At 44.7% G+C, this 24739-nt stretch overlaps 1 protein-coding gene across 3 annotated transcripts in view; it reads left to right on the forward strand.

The window, feature by feature from the left end:
• Positions 1-3132: 3132 nt before the first annotated feature.
• The window catches only part of UBE3C (ubiquitin protein ligase E3C), a 108791-nt gene continuing 87184 nt past the window's right edge, over positions 3133-24739 (forward strand). For all 3 annotated transcript variants that reach the window (XM_084897495.1, XM_084897493.1, XM_084897494.1), the window contains exons 1-4: positions 3133-3509; positions 20040-20093; positions 21752-21826; positions 22813-22959. In XM_084897495.1, coding sequence (XP_084753621.1) covers positions 3444-3509; positions 20040-20093; positions 21752-21826; positions 22813-22959 — 342 coding nt within the window. In that variant the 5' untranslated portion in view covers positions 3133-3443. The remainder of the gene's footprint in view (positions 3510-20039; positions 20094-21751; positions 21827-22812; positions 22960-24739) is intronic.

Genomic DNA, 24739 nt, shown 5'->3' on the forward strand with positions numbered 1-24739 from the left:
CAGCTTGACTTCTACTGGGCATCCAAGCCCAACACAAGTAGCAGCCATCTGAATATCACTCTATAGCTCATGCCAGGTGGCCCCAGGAAGGGCACAGGCAGTGGCCGACTTTGCACCTCCCAGGATGCCCCAGAGCCAGTGCACTCTGTGGTCAGCTTTAGACCAGGCCAGATTACAACCCTACAACATCCACAAGCAACACACTTAAGGGACAGACTCAGTGAGCATGAAAGCCCTACTGAGGAAAGTCCTGCTCCATAAGGGGGTTTCCTGCACAGCAGCTCTTCCACTGTGGTCACACCTGGTCCTCAGAGCCATTGGCCTGGAGGTCAAGTCCTCCCAGTGACAGCTGTGGGGGGCTGTTTCTCTCACGCAGAAAATGACAGGTTCCTGAGTGGAGGAGCTGGGGATTAAGAAATTAAAAAAAAAAAAAAAAAAAAAAAGACCAAGAGGCAGAAATAGATTCATCAAGCTGGGATCTGGTTGGGGGGCTGTAACTCTGAAGGAGGGACAGTCAACACCCACCACAGACAACACACACATTTATTTATTTCCAAAGGGGGGTTTAAGATCATAGAAGTTTTGGGTGTGCCCAGGTCCTCTTCATTCCCCCATTCCTGGGATTTAGCATATCAAGACCTGGGTAAGTCAAGGTCCTATTCTTTCCTCATTCCTAGCACATGGATAGATAAAAAATCAGTACTGATAATAGTCTCCCACATTTTGGGGAATCATGTTCCCAGGGCGCAGAGTTCAGCTGATGATAATTAAAGGTCATCCATGTGCATTCCCAAAGAGCCTTCTATAGACACCAACAGCAATCAAGGCTCAACTACCTCAAGATTGTCCACACACTCACACAGGGTGCACTTAGAGGGCCCAGCTCAGGTGACTGGGGAGGCTGAGCCACTGGGACCTACAGGACACCTACTACACAAGGCCACTCTATCAAGTACAGGAGACGTAGCAGCTTTAATACAAAGAAACAAATACAGGGAAGCAACCAAAATGCAGAGACAAAGAAACATGTCACAAATGAAAAAACAGAAGAACTCTCCAGAAAAAGGAACTAAATGAAATGGAAGCAAGCAAACTACTAGATACAGAGTTTAAAGCAATGTTTTTAAGGGTGCTCAAGAAACTTAAAACTTAATGAGACTTTCAAAGATCTTAGTGAGACTTTCAAGGATCTTAGTGAGAACATCAAAGTCATGAAAAAGGACCAGTCAGAAATGAAGGATAATTTACAGGGAATCAACAGTAGAGTAGAGGACACCAAGAATCAAATCAGTGATGTGAAATACAAGGAAGCAACAAACAAACAAAACAAAACAAAAAAACAACAATGCCCAATGAGCGAGAGAGAGAATCCCAAAATATGAAGATAGTGTAAGGAGCCTCTGGGGCAACTTCAAGTGTACCAACATTTACATCATGGAGTCACCAGAAGGCAAAGAGAAAGAATAAGATATTAAAAACCTATTTGAAGAAACAATGACAGAAAACTCCCCCTAGCTTATGAAAGAAACAGACTTACAAAAAAGGCCATGAAGCACAGAGAGTCCCAAACAAGATGAACCTGTCCTAGTCAGTTTGGCTCCGTGGATAGAGTGTCAGGCTGTGAACTGAAGCCTCCCGTCTGGGCTTGTTTCTGGTTAAGGACACATGCCCGGGTTGTGGGTTGTAGGAGGGGCGTGCAGAAGGCAGCCAGTCAATGATTCTCCATCATCATTACTGTTTCTCCCCCGCCCCCTCCCCGCTCCCTTTCTCTCACTCTCCCTTCCTCTCTGAAATAAAAACAAAACAAAAGGATGAACCCAAAGAGGCCCACACCAAGAAGAATCATAATTAAAATGCCAAGGTTCAAAGACAAAGAGAGAATCTTAAAAGCAGCAAGAGAAAAGCAGGTAGTTACCTTACAAGGGAATGGCCATATGACTGCCTGCTAAGTTCTCAACAGAAACTTTGCAGGCCAGAAGGGAGTGGCAAGAAATATTCAAAGTGATGAATAGCTAGGACCTACAACCAAAATTATTCTACACCAGCAAAGCTATCATTTAGAACTGAAGGTCAGATAAAGAGCTTCACAGACAAGAAAAAGCTAAAGGAGTTTATCACCACCAAACCAGTATTATATGAAATGTCAAAGGGTCTTTAAAAAAAAAGAAAAAGAAAAAGAAGAAGAAGAAGAAGACGACGACGACGACGACGAGGAGGAGGAAGAAGGAAGGAGAATATGAGCAATAAAATAACAATAAATACATACCTATCAACAATTGGATTTTAAAATCAAAATAAATGAACAAGGAATCTAATGAACAAAATAAACAGATGAATAAAATAGAACAAGAATCATGGAAACAGACTGATGAATCTCAGAGGAAAGAGGAGAGAAGGAGCTGGAAGAGATTAACCAAAGAACTTACAGTATATGCATATATGCATAACATATGGACACAGACAATAGGGTTGTGAAGGCCTGGGATGGGGCAGGTCCTGGGTAGATGGGAGCATTTGTGGGGAGGATATCTGTAATATTCTCAACAATAAACATTTTAAATTTTTTTGTTGTTTCAGTCATGTGTACATAATACACATGCACATGTCTATAACATACATTTGTGTGAATTATGTGATATCTGTTTGTATAATACGTGTCCATATGTTTGTATATATGTGTCCATAATATATTTGTAATGCATGTGCATATGACATGTATATTTATTCATATGTGTATGTGTGTGTGATGTGTGTGTGTGTACACGGGTACGTTACGGAGGCTAGCCAGGTCATGACGGGATACGTACGCACTCCCCGACAGGCGCCAAGTGTCTGATCCTTTCTTCTCGGATGAGGGGATGAGGGTCGGCATCTTAGGGAGGTCGGTGGGCATCTTAGGGAGACCGGAGACCGGAGAGCGGCGCCTGCTTCCTTAAAGGTGCGCACCAACAGATACAGCTCAGGCCCGGACGCCAGGCCCAGGCCCCGCCCCCGGCCCTCCCACGACGCAGGCCACGCCCACGTCCACACGCCGGGTCCCAACCCAGGCCCCGCATCACGGCCCCACCCTCTGACGCGCCGTCCACGCGGGCGCGCGCGCTGGGGGACGTCGGGAGGGCGCCGCGGCGTCAATGGCGGGCGCGCGCACGGCGGTAGCGACCGGCGGCCATCTTTCCTCCCGCCGCTGCTCCTGGCGCGAGTGTGACGGGCCGGCTTCCCCGCGGCGCCCTGGGCCGGGCCGGAGCGGGCGGAGGCGTGGATGAGGGGGGACGTGAGGCGGAGCCCCCTCACAGTCACCGCCCCCCACGCGCGGACAGGCCCGGCGGGCGCAACACCGGGGTGGGCTCGAGGTCGCCCCCCGGCGCGGCCCGTCCTCCCCGCCGGGACCCTCCCGCCGCTTTCAAGCCCGGGCCCCTCCCCGATGGGCTAGGGCGGCGGCAAAGATGTTCAGCTTCGAAGGGGATTTCAAAACGAGGCCCAAAGTGTCCCTCGGGGGCGCGAGCAGGAAGGTAAGCGCGCCGGTGCCCGCGGCGCCCGGCCCGGGGGCGGGGACGGAGGGCCGGGTGCTGTGTCACCTGCCCGCGGCCGCCGGAGCCCGCTCGCCGCGCCGGAGCCCGCGGGAGGCTGGAGGCGGGGGGCGGGGGCGCGCGGCCCCGGGTCCGCAGCGAAGGACACGGAGTTGCTCTTCGGAACCCGCCGCGCTGCCTCGTCCCGGCCGGGCCGCCCTTCTCCGGGCGCAGCGCGGGGCCGTCCTGCGGGACCTAAACCGGCTGCGCCGTCGGCCTCGTGTTCGAGTCCGAGGCTGTGGAAGTGACGCTTTCCCAGTCTCTGGGAACGTGTTTCTGGAAAGAATCTAGGGCTTTTTCACGACGATTCTTACCATTGCTGAGAACGGGTGGACAAACTGGAAACTGCACTTACACTCAAGCCCGCGCAGGTGCCGCGCCAGAGCCCACGGCCCTTGCCCGCGCGGGGCCTGGTGACCTGCACCCTGACAGGTGTGCCCTGCCCGCCTCCTTCGGGGCCGGTTTTATCTCCAGGGAACATCTCCGCTCCGAGGAGAGGAGCTGGCACGCCTCGCTTTCTAGCTGTGCAAACAATTGCCCTTTTCTACTACTTTTTACGGAGGCTTAGAGCTGACGTCATCAGGTCACAACATGCCCCTCTGTGGACCTGAGGAGGGACGGGGCGAGGCAGGAGAGGCCTCTTCCCAGGTGTGGGCAGAGCTCTGCAGCGAGGCTGACGTCTTGTGCACCCGTGTTAGGCACTGGCAGCAGGCTGCCCCTGGTGAGGGTGTCACCCGTGGCCCCTTCAGCTGGGGCCAGGCCCCTAAGAAGGTAGCAGTGGCTTGCAGTTCTGGGGGATGGGCCCTGGCTTCTGTAGGTTCAGCGTGAAGGATTTTACCTGTGAGCACACCTGTGTGGCCACCACTCCTCCCAGCGTCCCCAGGCTTCCTCCTGCCCCCTTCCCCAGCGATCACTATTCCCACCTCTGTCACCACAGATCAGTTTTCTCTGATGAATGACCTGTGAATGGAGTCTCATACAGTTTGCTATTTTGTTGGGTCTGGCATCTTTGTCTCACTCAGTTCTGAGAGGTGGAATCACCCATCTGGTTTTATCCCGTTGTGTGACACAGTTGATCCACTCTTTTTTTTTTTTTTTTTTAAATCATCACTGGAGGATACTTTTTCCATTGCTTTTTAGAAAGTGAGGAGAGAGAGAGAAAAGCCAATGTGAGCGAGAAAAGAAACACCAATGTGAGAGAGAAAAGAAACACCAATGTGAGAGACACATTGGTTGGTTATTGCTGGCATGAGTGCCAACAGGGCAGGATCAAATCTGCAATCCAGCCAAAACCGGTTTGGCTCAGTGGATAGAGCGTCTGCCTGCGGACTAGGGGGTTCCTGGGTTCGATTCCGGATGGGGGCATGTGCATTGGTTGCGGGCACATCCTTGGTGGCGGGTGCAGGAGGCGGCCTATTGATGTTTCTCATCGATGTTTCTAGATCTCTATCCTTCTCCCTTCCTCTCTGTAAAAAATCAATAAAATGTATTTTTTCTTTAAAAAAATCTGCAACACAGGTACGTTCCTTTGACTTGAAATCTAACCTGTGTAGATACTTTGGTGCGCAGGCTGACACTAACCACTGTGCACACTGGCTAGGGTGACCATTCTTCTCTACAGGCATTTGTGTGTGGGTCTTCTCTTCAGGTGGACACACTGAGATGCCGGTCCTTTGTTCCACATGGGCTTCGCCCTGGGCACTTTCCCTTTCGGGCCACCCCTGCCAGGTGAGGGTGCCAGTGCCTCCACCTCTTGCTAACAGTACTGTCAGTCCCTTTAATTCTGGCTGTTCTGGTGGGGATATAGTTTCATTGTAGTTTCGATTTTGTTTCTTGATATTGAACACCTATCCACACAATGCTTATTCTCCTTAATTCTCTTTGGCTGAATTACGGCCTTTCCCTTATCTGAAAGATAGAAGTTACAATGATCTTTCCCCCATGTGTTAAATTAGTTGACAACATCCCTTTTTTCTTGAGCTTAGTGGGAAACCTTTTGAATATATACTTCTCCCCCATTACAAATGAGCATTTTTAGTGGTTATTTCTAAAGGCTTCTGTGTAGGATCTGAAACTATTATATGAGGAAACATCATGTCCTCATTATTACTTTATTTTATTTTTTATTGATTTCAGAAAGGAAGGGAGAGGGAGAGAGAGATAGAAACATCAATGATGGGAGAGAATTATGGATTGGCTGCCTCCTGCACACCACGTGGGATTGAGCCTGAGCAAACGTCCTGACTGGGAATCACGTGACCTCCTGGTTCATAGCACTTAACCATTGAGCCATACCGGCTGGACAGGGGCTTGGCCTTGAAGGCTGAGTAGGATTGGGGTGGGTCAGAGACAGGAAGGGTTGCCTGCAGGTAGGAGGGTGTGAATGGACTTGGTATTCATCAGACTCTGTTGTCTGTGGGTCACACAGGCTTCCGCTTCTTAACGTTCTGAAGTCGGGGGGATGGTGGTGGCACACCATGGTTTATTGGCAGTGGGTTCCCCTATTTGGTGGTGTATAGAAGATGTTGGGGTTATTTGATTACAAATATAGGAATCCCCTGAAACTGTCTTAGGAGACAAAAGAATATGGAAGGACAGGACATACCTCACAGAATGGAAGGACAGAAACATCCAGACAGCTAGTCAGCAGCACCAAGGTGGTTACTCTCTCCCCCTCCATTGTGCCATCTCCTGCCTTCTTGGCTTTCTGCAGACTGGCATTCTCCTTTCATCTGCAAATGATCTTGGCGAGTATGATTTCCTAGTTCAGTTGTCAACTGAGACAGTTGGATCTCAATCCCAATTCTTAGGAGTGGGAATCCGATTAGTCTGGGCAGGAGCTGGAGCTGTTGGTATAGAAGTCTAGATGTAGGAGGGGTGGGTGAAGGGTCTAGGTTCTTCTGGACATAGGTGGGTGTACAACAGGCTGTTGACTGTGCCTGTGTGCTTGTGCATGTGTGCCTATGCGTGTGTGGCTGTGTATGACGGGAGAAATCTGGGTTAGACATGGAGATTTGGGACTTAGCTTCGAACTTAGCTTAGGATGGGTAGCTTAGAACCAAATCACCAAGGGAGAAGACAACATTTAAAAAAACAACATTTTATTGATTTTTTTTTTTTTTTTTTTTTTAACAGAGGAAGAGAGAGGATAGAGAATTAGAAACATCGATGAGAGAGAATCATCGATCAGCTGCCTCTTGCACACCTCCTACTGGGGTTGTGCCCGCAACCAAGGTACACGCCCTTGACCTGAATCGAACCTGGGATCTTTCAGTTTGCAGGCTGAGGCTCTATCCACTGAGCCAAACCAGTTTCGGCAGAAGGCAACACTTAATGTGAGGGGAATACTTAGGAAAGAATCACGTGGGGTGGGGTGGGGTGGGGGGGGGATGGGGTGACACAGAGCCAAGTGCTGCAGGGATGCAGTGAGAATGCTAACCAATAGGAAGGCTTGGTGACTTTGTAGGGAGCTATTGCCGGGTGGTAGGAGCTAGAAGGCAAATCACAGCACATTGAGGGGTGAATGGAAGTCAGGGTCTTAGCAAGGCTTTTGGGTTTTTGGGGAAATTTAAGCAAGTTTAGAGGAGGGAGGGTTTCAGGCTGTTGAATGACCTGTGAATGGAGTCAGGGCCTAGTGGAAGCAAAAGTGAGAAGACTCCAGGGAGAAGAGGGACATATTTTTAGATTTAAAGGAAAAAAGTGGATGTGGACACAGAAGAATTTATAGATATGAAGGAAAGTAATTCCTCCTCCAACTTTCCAGATAGTTGAGGTGAACGTGGCAGAACTAATATTTCTTTAATATATATATATATTTTTTTTTTTTTAAAAAAAAATATATTTTATTGATTTTGTACAGAGAGGAAGGGAGAGAGATAGAGAGTTAGAAACATCGATGAGAGAGAGTCATCCATCAGCTGCCTCTTGCACACCCCCTACTGAGGATATGCCTGCAACTAAGGTACATGTCCTTGACCGGAATCGAACCCGGTACCTTTCAGTCCCCAAGCCGATGCTCTATCCATTGAGCCAAACCGGTTTTGGCTCTTTAATATTTTTAAAGAAATTAATAGAATTCACTTTTTAGAGCTTTCTTATGTGTATAGAAAATCAAGCTGATGGAACAGAGTTCCTCATTCCCCCTTTCCCCCACCTCACATTTCTCCTGTGGTTAGCATCTTGAATAGGTGGTTCATTTGTCACAGTTGGTGAGACAATATTGATACATGAAGGCTGGCTGTTGGTGCTGTACTTGCTGTGGGTTTTGATGAATGCATAGTGATGTGTGTCCAGTGCTATAGTCTCAGACAGTGGAGCTCCTTGCTCTGAAAGCCCCCTGCCATTTACCTGCACATCCTCCATCTTACCTCTACTCCCACTTTAGCCCAAAGGAAAGGGTTTTGCCTAAATATCCTTTGAGTTTTATAGAATTTTTAGTGTCATGTAAGTGCTTGAGAGTGGGAAATACTAACTTAAAGCAGATGTAAAACTGATCATTCGTTTACATTGTTAAGTGGAGGTAATTGCTAATGACAATAACCCAAATAAATGAAGCAGTGGAAACCTCATAGCTGTTTTATTTTAAATCAAGATGTCAATAAACATGCTACAGTTCTTTTTTATAAATGGTTAGCAGTTAATTTGAGCATTTGATTTTATAGAAATTGGCATGTTGTGTAAATTTACTTCGATATATACTAATTTTTTACCATAATGTTTTTTATTCTGATGGTTAAGGAAATCTAATCTTCCTATCTAATTTAAACTACATATGACTTACTTTTCTAAAAATTTATTTTTGTTACCACTAAGTTTATTTGCATGAAGAAAGCATTTTTCCCCCATATAAGAACACCTCTGTTATGGTATTTGTGAAGTTTGATATTTAATTTTTAGAGTAGGTAAGATAATGTGTCTCAATCTCAACTACCAAATAGAGAAGTTTGCTGTTTACATATTGATACATAAATAGGTTTAGAGCCACAAAGTGGATGTGAGATTAACATGGAAAGTGACTAGGGTGCTCTGAGGACAGTAGGCTTAGTCACCCAAAACACTTTCTGAAAGTGGTCTCTAACTGCTCCTAGAACCCCTAAGTTTTCTAGGTTTGTGGAACTTAAAAGGTAAAAGATGTTTGCAAATCCTACCTAATAAAGAGGGAATTTGCTAATTTACCCTCTCGCCATTTCAAGGACAGTGGTTGCCTACAGCCAATAAGGAGGGAATATGCTAATTGACTGCCCTGCCCTCAAAGATGGCAGTACCGAAGCCACAAGATGGCGGTGCCCAGTCCCCTCAGCCCTGCCAGGGCAGCAGGTGCACATCATGACTGGGCCCACCCCAAGGTGGGCCCAGCCACTCTGTGCTCTGCCTCCAGAGTCCCCCAGTCCCCTCATCCCCCCAGCTGCCCAGGGCCAGCCCAAGGTGCAGGCAAGCCTCGGATGGTGGCTGGCCAGCCGCCCAGGGCCCCCCAAGACTCAGATAAACAGGGCTGGCCGAGGCTTGTGCTGCCGGCAGTGGCAGCAGCAGAGGTGTGATGAGGCATCACCTTCCCCTGATTGTCAGGTTGCCTCCTGCCCCTGAGGGCTCCTGGACTGTGAGAGGGGGCAGGCTGGGCTAAGGGACACCCCCTCCAATGCATGAATTTTCATGCAACGGGCCTCTAGTATAATAATTTGAAACAAAAAACTTAAGAATCAAAATCTAAATGTGCTTGTTTCTGACTCCTATTGTTCTTTTCTTCCCAGCCACTCAATTATGAACTTACTAGGCCCAGTGCACGAATTCATGCACCTTGAAAGGAACTGTGGGCCGTGAGGCTGTGGTGGGCAGAGGGTTGGGTCTTGGCCCATCCTCTGCACCCTCGCTTAGTCCCTCCCACCATGGCTCCTGGTCTCCTGTCTGCTGCAGCCCCACTCCTGCCACTGCTGCTCCTATGCACTGACCGCACCGGCCCTGCTTGCACCCGCTGATGGTGCAGAGCAATTGGGTGCCAGCAGCGGGTGTGAGAGGTAGCTGCTGCACCAGTTGCCCCTCAGGATCAGGTGGAGGTGGAGAAGCTCTCAGGAGTGATTGGGGTCAGCAGCTGCTGCTTATACCCACTGATGGCACTGAGTTAGTGGGGCCAGCATCAGCAGCAGGTGCGAACACCATGCCAGACCACAGCGCGCTGGAGCAAAGAATTTTCAGTAACCAACCTCCAGAGGCTCACCCTGGTGACAGTGAATAGTGTTCTGCTTTGGTTTGATGCCCCTGCTCACCTGCTCCACCATCCTGCCACGGCCAATGCCTGCCATGTTTCATGTTCTGTGGCTTGCTGCCGACACCCTCCATGTTCTGTGCTCACCCCCATGGTGTCAGCACACGTCATAGCAATTGGTTGTTCTGTTGCTCTGCTGTTTGGTCTATTTGCATATTAGATTTTTATAATAGAACTAGAGGCTGGTGCATGAAATTCATGCACTGGGATGGGGGGTGGTGTCCCTCAGTCCAGCCTGCACCCTCTCCAATCTGGGACCCTTCGAGGGATGTCCAACTGCTGGCTCCCAACTGCTCACCGGCCTGCTTTCCTGATTGCCCCTAACTGCTTCTGCCTACCAGCCTGATCACCCCCTAGCCACTTCAATGCCAGCCTGATTGATGTCTAACTGCTCCCCTACCAGTCTATTTGCCCGCATTCCCTCCTCTGCAGGGTTGATCACCCCCAACTGCCCTCCCTTGCTTGCCTGATCAACCCCAACTGCCCTCCCTTCCTTACCTGATCACTCACAATTGCCCTCCCTTTCAGGCCTGGTCCCTCCCAACTGCCCTCCCCTGCCAGCCATCTTGTGGTGGCCAACTTGTGTCCACATGGGGTCAGGATATTTGACCACATGGGGCCAGCTATCTTGATCTTATGTGTTGGAGTGATGGAAATCTGCATATTATTCTTATTAGATAGGATAGAGGCCTGGTGCACGGGTGGGGGCCGGCTGGCTTGCCCTGAAGGGTATCTTGAATCAGGGTGAGGGTTCTCTTGGGGCATGGGGTGGCCTGAGCGAGGGGCCCATGGTGGTTTGCAGGCCGGCCATGCCCCCTGGCGACCCAAGTGGAGGCCCTGGTATCTGGAATTTATTTACTAGATTTCTACAATCAAACTTTGTAGCCTGGAGCAGAGTCAAGCCTTCTGCTCACTCTGTGGCTGCCGCCATTTCTGTTTGGATTTGTTTACCTTCTATAATTGAAACTTGTTAACCTTGAGTGGAGGCTTAGTTTTTCTAGGGCAGGCGGAAAACTTGGCTTCTTACATTGCCTGGGAAACACAAGCCTCCCTCCTGCTCTCTGTGGCTGCAGCCATCTTGATTGGGTTAATTTGCATACTCACTCTGATTGGCTGGTGGGCGTGGCTGGTGGGCATAGTGGAGGTATGGTCAATTTGCATATTACTCTTTTATTATATAAGATAAGATTCTTTGTTATATTGAGATTTCTTTATGTATAACTTTATTAGTTTTATATTCAAAAAAAGTGAGAAAGTATTACATGTACATATGACTCAAGCAGTAGAAAATACAGATTCAAGTACAATAATAAAAGTCTCCCTGCCTTTCGCCCCTACTAGGATCCTCTAACTCCAATCCTCTTTAGTCGGACTGTTACCAGGCTCACTGTCCTCACAGAGCTGTTTTCTGCACATAGACTCACTTAGGGTGTGTGCTCCTCTGGTTAAACATGTTCTTCTCACCTTCCCCTGGAGAATACCTGCTGGAGATAGTCCAGGTCTGTACATTTCTGTGCTGCATTCTCGTAAGGGGCTGCATGACACTCCATAGCTTATTTAGTTGTTATGTCTTTGATGGCCATTTAGATGGTTTCAGTGTTTTGCTAATTTAAACAGCATTGCATTGGATATCCTTGTCATGTGTCTATCATGTGAATTTGGATTTCTAGAGCGCAGGTCAATGGCTGTACATTTTGAGTTTTTGTAGATATTTCCAGATAGCCCAGTAAGAGTTATGTCAGTGCATGGGCGAGGCTGCTGTCCTCTATCTGCACCTCACAGTTGTCCTGAGGTGTCGTTTGCTGATTGCATAGGTGAAAAAGCCAATTTCACTGTGTTTATGGCATTTTTTCCAAAACTGAGTAAAATTAATTTCTTATGTTTTAATTATATTTTTGTTTATTTCCAATTTACTATTTATAACTTTTGCTAATTTTTCTATTTGATTGTTAATCTTTTAAAATTCTTATTGAACTTTTACAAATGTTCATTTTGCGGTGTTACAAATATTTATTACCACTTTGTCACTTTTTTAAACCTTGGTTATGATATTTTTCTATGCAGAAAGTTTTAATTTTATGTGGTCAAATTTGTCATTCTAAAGTAACTTAAGAGCTTAAATACCTTAATGACAACAGTAACATAGACTTAATGTGTGATATCTTTCTTAGAAAGTTTTCTTGTTGAGATTTTTTTTTTATTCCCACATTATCTTCCCATATTTTATGGTGTTGTGTCTGCATATAAATCTTAGGTTCATTAGGAAGCTATTTTGATGTGAAGACTAGGTATACAATGTCATTTGTTTAGGCTTCTCAGTTGCCCAACACTATTGAGTAGTACACTTCTCTATAGATTTCTATTTCTTATCTCCTTTTCTGTCTGCACCTCCCTGGAGATCTCTGACATTGACCTGTCCGCTCATGCAGAGTATTGTGTGTGATGATTCAGTGGTATATGAAGGAACAGCTTTAAAATTTAGTAGTATTTATTTCAGCGTCAATAGAAACCTAACTAGGATATCGAATGTGTGATTTCCCTGAGATGCTTGTTCATGGTGAGATTAGCTAGGGAGCTTTGTGGTGAGCCAGGTGCAGGCATGTGTGTACGGCACAGCCTGCTCCGTATTGTCTGTGCTGACTCTCCTGTGTGTTGTAGGTTTGTGGTTCATTTTTATTAGCAGCATGGCAACATTTCACTTTCAGAAGGGGAAGCTATTTGCTAGTGTGCGCCACATGTAGGTATTCGTAATTTCGAGTTAGGATCATGCTTCTGCCTTTATTTCTTTGAGCCTTTAAAGAACTTACTTTCAGGTGGGGCTTTTCAGAAAAAAATGTATTATGTTTTGTTGTAATCAGTGTTTATTTTTTAATTTAGTTAATTAAAATTTAACAGTGCACTTTTGTCTTTATTGTGTTTATTTTCAGGAGTATGTACTTTCTACTTTGTCAGTGTTACAGGCTTTATATTTAGTGTAGTGAAAGTTGAAAAGGAGTCTTTTGTCAAGATAAAAGTTTTATATTCTTTGCCTCTATCTAGTGGTGGTGCCTGCTGGCCTTGTGCCTTTCTCCTGGTGAGATTCGCCTGGTCGTGTGGTTGGTGTCTGCTGGGTTGCTACTGCCTTTCCCTTGGTGGTTGCTAAGTGTCTTGAGGAAGATACTCAGAGGTCAGGAAACTCTTGTTTTTGCTCAGGCCTTCCCCTGATAGCCCTTAGCACAAGGCACTAGGCTGTTTGCCCTTGCCTCTACATTCATTAACTGAATAAATTCTAAGGAAGAGGTTTTCTTTTCTCCTATATGTGTTTGATTGTTTATGTAACTGGAGTCATGGATATATGTTTTACTCTATGATTAAAATTCAGAGCTATCACTAATAATTGTGAGAGAATATCGGAAAACCCAAATCAGGGACAGAGTCCAAGATGTCCAGATTGGTGGGAATTAAGGAGAAAGAGTAAGTACAGCGAGGATCTGGATGGGATCCTAGAATAGGTAAAGATCACCAATGGGAAATTGATGAATTTCTAACCATCTGTAGTGTAGTTAGTAATACTCTAACAGTGTTAATTTCTTATTTTTGCTAATTTTACTCCAGTTATGGAAGGGGAGTGGGTAAAAGATAGAAGGGATAAGGGAATGCTTGTGATCATTCTGCAAAATTTTTTTGTCTAAAATTAAAAAAAGTTTCAAAAATCAATTTAAAGAAAAGTTTCAAAAGTCAGTAGTACAGATAGTATAGGTATGGTAGACCTTGTGGAGGTGGCAAAGGGCACCTGTGAGACACTGGTGGAGGAGGAGGAGGAGGGTCTCCATGCCCAGGAGTCCCCTTCCTTCTCTTCCTCCCTCTGCAGGGGCCTTGAAGAAAGTTAAGTGGTCCTCCCTGCCTTCCCCCCTCTGTGCCCTCATTGCTGCATGAAGTGTAGCACGTTTTTATTCCCACCTGTGGGTCCCACTCCCACTGGTTTCTGCTATAACTGACTCAAGGCTTATGTTATACAATAGATCACTGGGCTTCACACTCAAATTCCTGAGAAAGTCTAGTATTCGATTAGAATTCAATGAAGCTTTTTGATACTTAGTACCTATTTTGATTTGAAAATATTGCAATGGTATTACTCCTTCTATTAGACTATTTTGTTTTACTTAAGGGAAATGTTCACTCATTCACTGTGTAAATACTTGTTGAACACCTATATGTGCCAGACATTGAAGCAGATGATAGGGATGTGGTAGTGCATAGCACATGAGCTCTGAACTTTTAGATTAGTGATGATTAAGCTCAAATGTGTGTGGAAGTAAATTTAGTGACTTTTGCCAGCATGTACCTTTTTTTAAGGTAAAGTGTTGGTTTATTTGATTTCAGATATTAAGTATGTTTTTTGTTATTATAACAATATATACTATTTTAGGAAATATGAGGTTTTTAGTTATGATCAAATGATGAAAACACATTAAATCTGGACAAATGGAAATAGAAGGAAAATAAATGCTATCTAATATGGTAAATGTCTGACATTCAGTCAACTGCTCGACCAGTTGCTATGATGCACACTGACCACCAGGGGCAGACACTCTGACCTGTAGGTTAGCTTGCTGCTGGGGTCTGGCCCATCAGGACTAGGTGAGAGAGCGAGATACGCCCTAAAGCCCTCCCATGGCCCCTCCTGGTCCGCCGGCCCTCATTGGCCCCAATTGAGATTGAGCGAGATGGCCCTGATTGCCGGCCAGGCCAAGGGTCCCCACCCGTGCACGATTTCATGCGCCGGGCCTCTAGTTGTTGATATAAACATGCCAACCACTTCTATTCATGAATAAATATAATGGCCAGAAATATTACACTTTCTATATGTAAGCTTTCCATAGTTCTGAACATCATAACTTTGTATTTTTTACTCTAATTTTCCCATTCCCCTCCTTTTTCTTTCTTTCTTTTAAAAAAGTATTTTTATTGATTTCAGATAGGAAGGGTGGTGAGAGATAGAAACATCTAGAGAGAGAATCATTGATTGGCTGCCTTCTGCATGCCCCCACTGGGGATCAAGCTCACAACTCCAGGACTCGAACAAACCCTGATCTCCTGTTTCATGGGTCAACACTCAACCACTGTGCCACACTGGCCGGGCTCAATGTATAATTTTAAATTAGTAATTGCTTGCTTTTCAACAGTCTTTTAATAGGGTATGTTTTTTGTTAAAAAGTTTGTGTACTAATTTTTCTAATAATTCATCTATAATATCTTGGACATTTGACTTTATTTTGCATTAAATTTACAAAAATAAAATGCCTATGCCCTATAGTTTGGAACAGTTCTGGGGAGGGGAAGCTTTTTAAACATATTTTTATTGATTTCAGAGAGGAAGGGCGTGGGGGAGAGAGAAATATCTATGATGAGCCCTAGCTGGTTTAGTTCAGTGGATGGAGCGTAGGCATGCAGACTTAAGGGTCCTGTGTTTGATTATGGTCAAGGGCACATGCCCTGGGTGCAGGTCAATCCCCAATGGGATGTGTGTACAGAAAATATTTCTTATTTTTTAAAATATATTTTGAAAAATAAGAAATATCAGTGATGAGAGAGAATCATTGTTTAGTTGCCTCCTGCATGCCCCCTACTGGGAATTGACCCCTCCCTCCCCCCTGCAACCAGGTTCATATACACTGGTTCATATACACTGAGTGGCCAGATTATTATGCCCACCCCATCAGTACTTCATTGGGCCACCTTTTGCCTTCAATACTGTGGTGATTCTTCTTGGCATTGACTCCATGAGATGTTGAAAAGTGATGCAGGGAATCTGACACCATGCCTGATGAATAGCACTGTCTGGTTCTGTGAGATTTGATGGTTGTGGAACCTGCTGCCTGATGGCTCTTTTAACTTTGTCCCACAAATGCTCAATTGGATTGAGACCTGGTGATTGTGGGGGCCACCTAAGCAAGGTAAAGTCTCCCTTGTGTTCTTGAAACCACTCTTGCACAGTATGAGCACAGTGGCATGGCGCATTGTCTTGTTGGAAGAAGCCATTTCCATTGGGATACACCATCAACATGATAGGGTGAACTTGATCAGCAACGGTACTTAGCTATGTTATGCTATTCTGACGTTGTTCCACACGAATTAAAGGGCCCAAATCATGCCAGGAAAACATGCCCCAAACCATAACACTGTCCCAGCTTGAAGAGTTGTACTCATGCATGTGGGTTGCACGCTTTCATGCTTTTTCTGTGAAATTCTCACTCTGCCATTTGCATGATGCAACTGAAAATGTGATTCATCGGACCACATGACTTTTTTCCAATGCTCAACTGTCCAATCCTTGTGTTCCTGTGCAAATTGGAGACATTTTATCTTGGTGACTGCAGACAGCAAAGGTGTTCGAACAGGCCTTCAGCTTCCATATCCCATATGATGCAGTGTATGGCTAACTTGCCTACAATGTCAGGTGGTCATAATAATCTGGCCACTCCTTGTATTTTAATTATGATGTGTCTGGGTATGGTCCAATTTGGTTTTACTTGCTTGGGGTTCTCTGTGCCTCCTGAATTTATGTGACTTTTTCCTTTATCAGGTTAGGGAAGTTTTCTGCCATTATTTCTTATCTATCCCTTTCTGCCTCTTCTGGCACACCTGCTATTCTAATGTCCTTATGTTCTTATTGTTCTACACCTCCCTTAAGCTGTCCTCTTATTTTTTTATTGTTTCTTTTTGATTCTTTGATTTATTTTTTTTTGCAAGAAAAATGATTTTAAACATGATAATGTTACATGCAGTAAACACCAGTTATTCAAGAAAAATGACTTCATATATAATATTACATGCAATAAACATCATTATTTCAAGAATAAAAGGATTCTAGTAAAATATTACCAAAACTGTACTAACATAAAATTATATCACAAAAGTTGTAGGAAATATTACAAATCTGCAAATAACAGGATTAGTTCTATTATGTTCTAGAATATTTCTCCCCTATGGCTCTATTTTTGTTCATCATTTTATGTTGTTCATTATATTCCACAAATGAGCAAGATCATAGGATATTTATCTTTTCTCTGACTTGCTTATTTCGCTTAGCATGATGTTTTTAGTCTATTTTGTCGGATATGAGTATTGCTACTTCAGCTTTTTTCTCTTTTCCATTTGTATGGAAAAATTTTTTCCATCCCTTCACTTTCATCTAGTGTGTGTCTTTTGTTCTGAGGTGGGTCTCTTGTAGACAGCATATAGTTGGGTCATGTTCAGCTACCCTTCACCTCTTGATTGGAGCCTTTAATCCATTTACATTTAGGGTTACTATTGGGAGGTGCTTATTTATAGCCATTTTAGCTCTGTATGGCTTGGTTTCTCTCTGTTTCTTAGCAATCCCTTACAGCAATCCCTTTAGCATTTCTTGTAATGCAGGCTTGGTGGTAATGAACTCCTTTAGCCTTTTTTTGTTTGGGAAGCTCTTTATTTGACCATCTATTTTGAATGATGGCTTTGCTGGATATAGTAATCTTGGTCTCATACCCTTGCTTTTCATTACCTTGAATACTTCATGTCATTCTCTTCTGGCCTGTAGAGTTTCTGATGAGGAATCAGGTGTCAGCCTTATGGGAGCTTCTTTGTAGTTGGTTTTTCTCTTTGTTGCGTTTAAGAGAAAAGTCTATAATTTTTGGCATTTTAATTATGATATGTCTGGATGTGGATCTGTTTGGGTTATTCTTGTTTGGGATTCTCTGTGTCTCCCGAACTTGTGTGACTTTTTCCTTTACCAGGTTAGGGAAGTTTTCTACCATTATTTCTTCAAACACCTTCTCTATACCTTTCTTCCTTTCTGCCTCTTCTGGCACAACTGCTATTCTAATATTGTTATGTTTCACATTGTCCCACAGCTCCCTTAAGCTGTCCTCCTGTTTTTTATTTTTTATTTTTATTTTTGGTTCTCTGATTGAGTGATATTTTCTTTTTCTTTTTCTTTTTTTTTAATATATTTTATTGATTTTGTACAGAGAGGAAGGGAGAGAGATAGTTAGAAACATCGATGAGAGAGAGTCATCGATCAGCTGCCTCTTGCACACCCCCTACTGGGGATATGCCCGCAACCAAGGTACATGCCCTTGACCAGAATCGAACCCGGGACCTTTCAGTCCCCAAGCCGACGCTCTATCCATTGAGCCAAACCAGTTTCGGCTGAGTGATATTTTCAATTCTGTCTTCTAATTCACTGATTCTGTCCTCAGCTTACCCTAATCTGCTGTGTATTCATTCTTTCGGATGTGTTCTTTATTTGTGTTATGTCATTCTTTATCTCAGACTGTTCTTTTTTTCATGGTTATTATATCTTTTTTCATGTTGTTGAGCATCTTTACCATCATTACTCTGAACTTTGCTTCAGATAAATTACTTATCTCTGCTTCATTTATCTCTTCTAATGGAGAATGTTCTTGTCCTTTCATTTGGGGGTTCTTTGTCTCCTCATTTTGATTGCCTGTTTGGGTTTGTGACTGCTTTGTATTAGGTAGATCCTCTATGCCTCTCAAACTCTAGTGCAGGACAAATGGTGCTCCTGGCTAATTAGATCAGGCAAAGACTCAAAGTCTTTAGAGACCACCTCTGTCCACAGACTGATAGGATTCCAACTTGAAATTGCTCTCAGGCAATCATCCTCAGATGTTGTGAGAGTTTTTTGTTTTGTTTTTTAACTGGATGGGGCACTTGCTTCTGCCTGGAGGCTATTATTATTTTTAGTCTTTTTAAGTGGCCTCAGAGCAAGGTGTTTTCTAATAGGGTGTGTCAACTGTCTTACCCCCAGGCAAGGCAAAATGTCTGTGTGGGTTAGATGTTCTCCCCTGGGTGAGGGAATGACTCAGCATAGGAAACTTTTTTTTTTGCCTTCTGAGTTCTAACCTCCCAGTCCCCAATCCTGGCTTCTGCACATATAGCTCCAGTCCACTCCACTCTCCCTCTGTTGGAGCACAAGGTGGATGGCTCCACAGGGAATTTCTTACATTGGTCCTTTAAGAGGGTGCCTGAATTTCCAGCCGTCACTCCCTGGCAGACTGCAGCCCTCTGCTTTTCACAGCCAGATGTTATGTGGGTGCCCTTCTCAGTTGTAGTGCTCTCTGCTGGGGGCCCAGCTTGGGGATTAGATCCCAGAGTTCTCAGTGGCTCCTCCCCACAGCTGAGATATCTCTCTGGGTCTTCAGTTGCCAGCTGTGGGTGCTGACGCAGCCAGCCCTTTCTTGCCTCCGCCTCTCCTACCAGTCTCTATGCTGTCTTGCTTTTGGTCCTCCAGTATCGGGGTTCTCTCCTGTCAGTTTTCCATTGACTATTAAGGAAATTTTTCTGTATTTTAGTTGTGATTATAGTTTGTTTCTGGGAGCATGTCCGTGCAGCATCCACTTCACTCTGCCCCCATTTTTAAAAAATATATTTTATTGATATTTCACAGAGAGGAGGAAGGGAGAGAGATAGAGAGCTAGAAACATCGATGAGAGAGAAACATCGACCAGCTGCCTCTTGCACAACCCCTACCGGGGATGTGCCCGCAATCAATGTACATGCCCCTGACTGGAATCGAACCTGGGACCTTTCAGTCCGCAGACTGATGCTCTATCACTGAGCCAAACCGGCTTCGGCTGTGCCCCCATTTTTAATCTCCTGGTTCATATATTGACTCTCAACTGAGCCACACTGGCTAGGTGGGTGGGTATTTTTCTTCTACTTGAAATGTTTAATTGTCCCACTTATTATTTAGTCTTTTCTATATACCGAGTAACTTTGTTCAAAATGCAGTTTTATTTATGATGAAAAAACATTTAAAAATTTTAATTTGATAACTATAAAGAAATTGATTTTCCATTGAAATTTAAGGTAATTGTAGATGTCTGTGTAGCTGTTAGAAATAATATAGGAAGATCCCTCGTTGACTTTGCCTCATTTCCCCTGGGGGCTATATTTTGCAAAAGTAGTCATTGTTACAAGCAGGTTGTTGGCATTGATACAATGTACCAATCTCATTCATATCTCCTGTTTCACTTGAACTCACTTTGTGTGTGAAGAGTCAGATTTTATTCTTAGAAAACTACTGAACTACTTTAATTAGATCTGTGACCTCTGAAAACCACTTAACCTCTTGTGCCTCAGATTTCTCACTAAGTCTGTTGGTTTGATTGGATGATCTTTAGAATCCTTTTTGGGTCAAAACATTCTATAATTTTTCTCTTTATGTTTAGGAAGAAAAGGCTTCTCTTTTACATCGTACTCAGGAAGAAAGAAGAAAGAGAGAGGTAAAAACAGTTTTTTAATAGTCTATAAATAAGCATTTTTAAATTCTGGGTTTTACGGTTTTATAAATAGATATGTATTTGTTCAGTGTGATGGAATATATGTATATTTACGTATATATATTGAGCTTTAAAAACATTTCTGGATTTGTTGGATTTTACAGTAAAGCATTTATTCTGATATCAATGTAGAAAAGATGGACAAAAGGGCAGTCTGTGGATTAGGCGACATTCCTAAAAGGCAGGAAGCAGTGCCACATGGGAGACGGAGTACCCAGTTTAGAGTCAGCCTGAGTTTGACTCCTGACCCTCAGTTTTAAAACAAGAGAAATTTTCATCTGGAAGGTTATTGTACAAGGTGCATGTGAAGGGTCTTCCTTAGGGCTGGCACACAGAGGCTGTCAAAAGTGGTACCTGCAATGTTTTAATGATGACGAAGAACACATTATTTTGCTAGGTCACTGACGACAGTCTTAAGTCAATAAAAATTGGAGTTTTCTGCTTTGAAACAAGGATGTGACCCTTAAAATAGGTCTGTATTCTTTTAATATTTAAAACAAAAACCTAAAAAAGTCTCACTATTCTGGTGTGATTGTAAAATAGTGTAGCCATTTTGCAAAACAGTCTGAAGTTCCTCGGGTATTAATTTCACTCCTGTATTCACCCAATAAAAATGAAAACTCTTTGTCCACGCAAAAACTTGTTCATGAATGTCCAAAGTGGAAGCACACATGTCCATTGGCTGATAAACTCAATGTGAGGCAGCCATACAATGGCTATTGATCAGCCATAAAAAAGACTAATATGTGATACAATGTGTGTGAGCCTTAAAAAACGTAATACCAGCCCTAACTGGTTTGGCTCAGTGGATAGAGTGTCATCCCATTTACTAAAGCGTCCCAGGTTTGGTTCCCATCAAAGGCACATACCTGGATTGCAGGCTCTGTTTCCCGGCCCTGGTTGGGGAGTATGTGGGAGGCATAGAATCCATGTGTCTCTCTTCAATGGATGTTTCTCTGTCTCTTCCATGCTTCCTCTAAAAAAATAAATAACAATAAAAATTATTTTCAAACGAACAAAAACACTTCATGCCAAGTGAAAAAGCCAGAGCCCGACCAGTGTGGCTCAGTTGGTTAAGTATTGCCTTGGGCACCAGTTCGAATCTTGGTCAGGGCACGTGCCCAGGTTGCAGTTCAGTCCCCAGTAGGGGGTGTGCAGGAGGCACCGATGAATGATTCTCATTGATGTTTCTCTCTCTCTCTCTCTCCCTCTTCCTTCCTCTCTCTGAAATCAATAAAAATATATATATTTTTAAAAGCCACATATTCTGTGATTCCAATATAGGAAGTAGCCAGAGCAGGTAATTTCATACAGGCAAAAATTCAAGTGGTTGCCACAGGCATGGCAATAGGGGAAGCAGGGGAGGGAATGGGGGTGACTGCTAATGGGTACATGACTTTTTGGGAGCAGGTGATGAAAGTGTTCTAAAATTAGATAGATGGTTGCACAAATTTGAATATATTAAAAATTGGTGATAGTACAGTTTAAAAAGTGAATTTTGTGGTATGTGAATTATATAACTGTAATTTTTAAGGCTTTACTAACTAAATGTTATTTTCACTGACTCTGACTGCTTGTTCCCACCTTCCTCCTTTATTCAGGAAGAAAGGCGAAGATTGAAAAATGCAATAATTATTCAGTCATTTATTCGAGGCTATCGAGATAGAAAACAGCAAGTAAGTGTTTATAAACTGAGAACTGTCAGAAGGCACGGGAGTGCTTATCTATACTAATAAAAGTGTAATATGCACATTGACTGCACGGCCAAACAGAAAAATGACCATTCGGATGACACACTGACACACACTGGTGCCAGGCCAGCCAAGGCGGGTGTGATGCCATTGGTAAGGGGACCCTGCCATCCATTGCCCCACGATCATCTCACAGAGGGAGGCCCAGGTCAGTGGGGTAACCAGGTGGGTGGGGCCTCCCTCTGCTGGGCTATCAATGGCGGAGCCCCACAATCCATTGTCCCAAAGAGGGAGGCCCAGGCTATCTGGCAGGTGATGCTGCAGTGGGTGGGCAAGGTCTCCCTCTACAGGTGAGTGATCTGCCCCGCCATTACCCCATGATCATCTCGCTGAGGGAGGCAACCAGTGTCAGGAGGTGGGGGGGGGGGGGGGGGGGGAGGGGGGCCAGCTGCCACCAGCCAGGGGAAGGAAAGCCCCAATAGGCTCTGATTGCTGGCCAGTCCTAGGGACCCTATCCAAGGGGTCCCGGATTGCAAGAAGGCACAGGCTGGGCTGAGAGACACCTCCCCTCCCCCCCCCCCCCCCCCCCCCCCCCCGCACAAATTTCACACACCAGGCCTCTTATTTTAAATAATGACCTTGCATTCCTAGATGTGAAATCTATGTATTTCTGTATGCCTGTGTTGAAAGTTAATGTTGATAATAGTATTTCCCCTAGTAACTAGTTTTTTTTATTAGTTTATATTTACCTAAAGATCTATAGGTAGGTGAGTTTTTTTTAAAATAGTAAAATACAAACATGCCAAACCACAGGTGAAGATCTAAAGAGGAGGAAATGGTGGAAGACTGTCTTCTATTCCATTCCACGTGTTTGAGTTTTATTTCACCTGATACCCATAACTCCACGGCAACAGCACGGTCATTGCCTGTTTCCCCGTCCTGTGTGCTGACTGTGCGCTGTTCTGTTTCAGTACGCCATTCAAAGAACTGCTTTTGACCGCTGTGCTAACTCACCCCAGGCTGGGGGCACACTTTCCATTGCCAATGGTCCCAACCTGACGGTTTTGGTGAGGCAGCTTCTGTTTTTTTACAAACAGAATGAAGACTCAAAACGTTTGGTGAGTATTAACTGTGTTTTCACTAATCTGGTTTTATATAATCTCCAGTTTTCTAAAACGTCAGATAACCCTCCACTGTCTCATCTTCATGAACTTTTCCTCAATGGGAATAGGTTGCCTTTGTGGTGGTGTTTTACCTCTTAAAGATCGATGTAAATTTTCAATATGGAAAATTTCAAATATAAGGAAAAGTAGAATAGTGTGTGGAGCCATCCACCACATACCCATGACAGTCATTGACACCTGGTTTCACACAGAACCCTCCACACCTGTGCCTTTGATCACTGTGAAGGGAATCGTGAATATCATAGCCTGTTATCTGTAAGTTCTTTAGTCTGAATCCCAAATTATAGGGTCTCTCTCTTAAAACATCCAAAATGTAATTGGATAACTGGACCACCCTGCTGTTCTCAGTGATGAGGTGCAGGATGAGTTGATGGTGGGAGTATATAGGGATTCACAGTGAACAGTCAGTGCAGAGGACAAAGGCATACCGTCCTGCTTGGCCGGCATTTGGCTGCAGGTCCCAGCACTGCTTCCTGAGCGAGCTGTGGGAAGAACGGGCCATAAACTAGAGCCGGTCTAGGGGGCAGTGCCAGTGACTCCCCCTCTCCCCTGCTCTGGACTTCCTGTGTGCCAGCCCTTCCAGACGTCTCTGACGTCAGGAAAGTACCACAGCAGGTCGTCCTGGTTCCCTGTACTTTGGTCTTGTAGAGGGAAGATCTCTGTGAGCTGGCAGGCGGTGCCAGGGGCTGTCAGCCGGTTGTCTCCAAGCACCCTTCCCTTAGGAATTACTCCTGCCACCTCCAGGTACAAAGTCTGGTTGCTCTCCTGGGGATTCCCCAGGTGAAGCAGGCACAACCGGATAGCTGGGCGGGAGACGTGCATGCTGACTCCAGGCCTTCAGCAAATACGAGGCCAAGCCTCCTGTGCAGAGTCTGAATCTCAGTAGAATTAAATGCCGTCAAACCTGGTTAATGTGACAAGATGAACTCGATATTCAGTTTGCACACAAAAATATAAGCACAGTAAATCAGTCGCACGTGGCGAAGTCTCCTGGCCAATCTTCAGATTTCCTGACTTCCACTGGAGAAGCGTGATGCCACTTTCAGTGCGTGTCTTGGGCACTCTGTGCAGGACTAAGCTTGTGGCTCCCCATCCTCACCTCCTCCCTTTGTTCATTTCAGTGACTTGCCTGTGATCTCTGTTACAAATACACTGAGTGACCAGATTATGATGATCTCTGAACATATAATAATCTGGCCACTCAGTGTCTATCCTATATAATAGAAGACTAATATTCAAAGTGTCCCCTGGACCAGGAGTTCGACCAGCAGGCAGGCCAGCCAACTGCCCATGTTCCCTCCTCCTAGCCAGGCTGGCCAGATCCTGTGCATGCACGAATTTATGCACAAAGCCTCTAAAATGTGTGTGTGTGTGTGTGTGTGTGTGTGTGTGTGTTTGTGTACACACACACACACACACACACACACACACACACACTCTGAGTGTATATATTATGTTCTCTGAACACAAAATAATCTGGCCATAGTAAAGTAGAAGCAATTTCTCGTTAGGTATTGAGTTTTCAGAATCATTTGTGGCAGCTGCATCTATACAACAGGATGCGAGTCAGAGATCTATCTGATACTTGCCGAGTGCACTGAGATGATGCTGGGATCCTGACTTTTCCTCCAGCTGCATTGAAGTACAACTGACAAACAAAAGTGTGGGATCTTTAAAGTGCACACCGTGATGATTTTGCGTACATAAACACTGA

This window comes from Pipistrellus hanaki, assembly GCF_964339955.1.
Source record: "Pipistrellus hanaki genome assembly, chromosome: 10".
NCBI classification, from domain to species: Eukaryota; Metazoa; Chordata; class Mammalia; order Chiroptera; family Vespertilionidae; genus Pipistrellus; species Pipistrellus hanaki.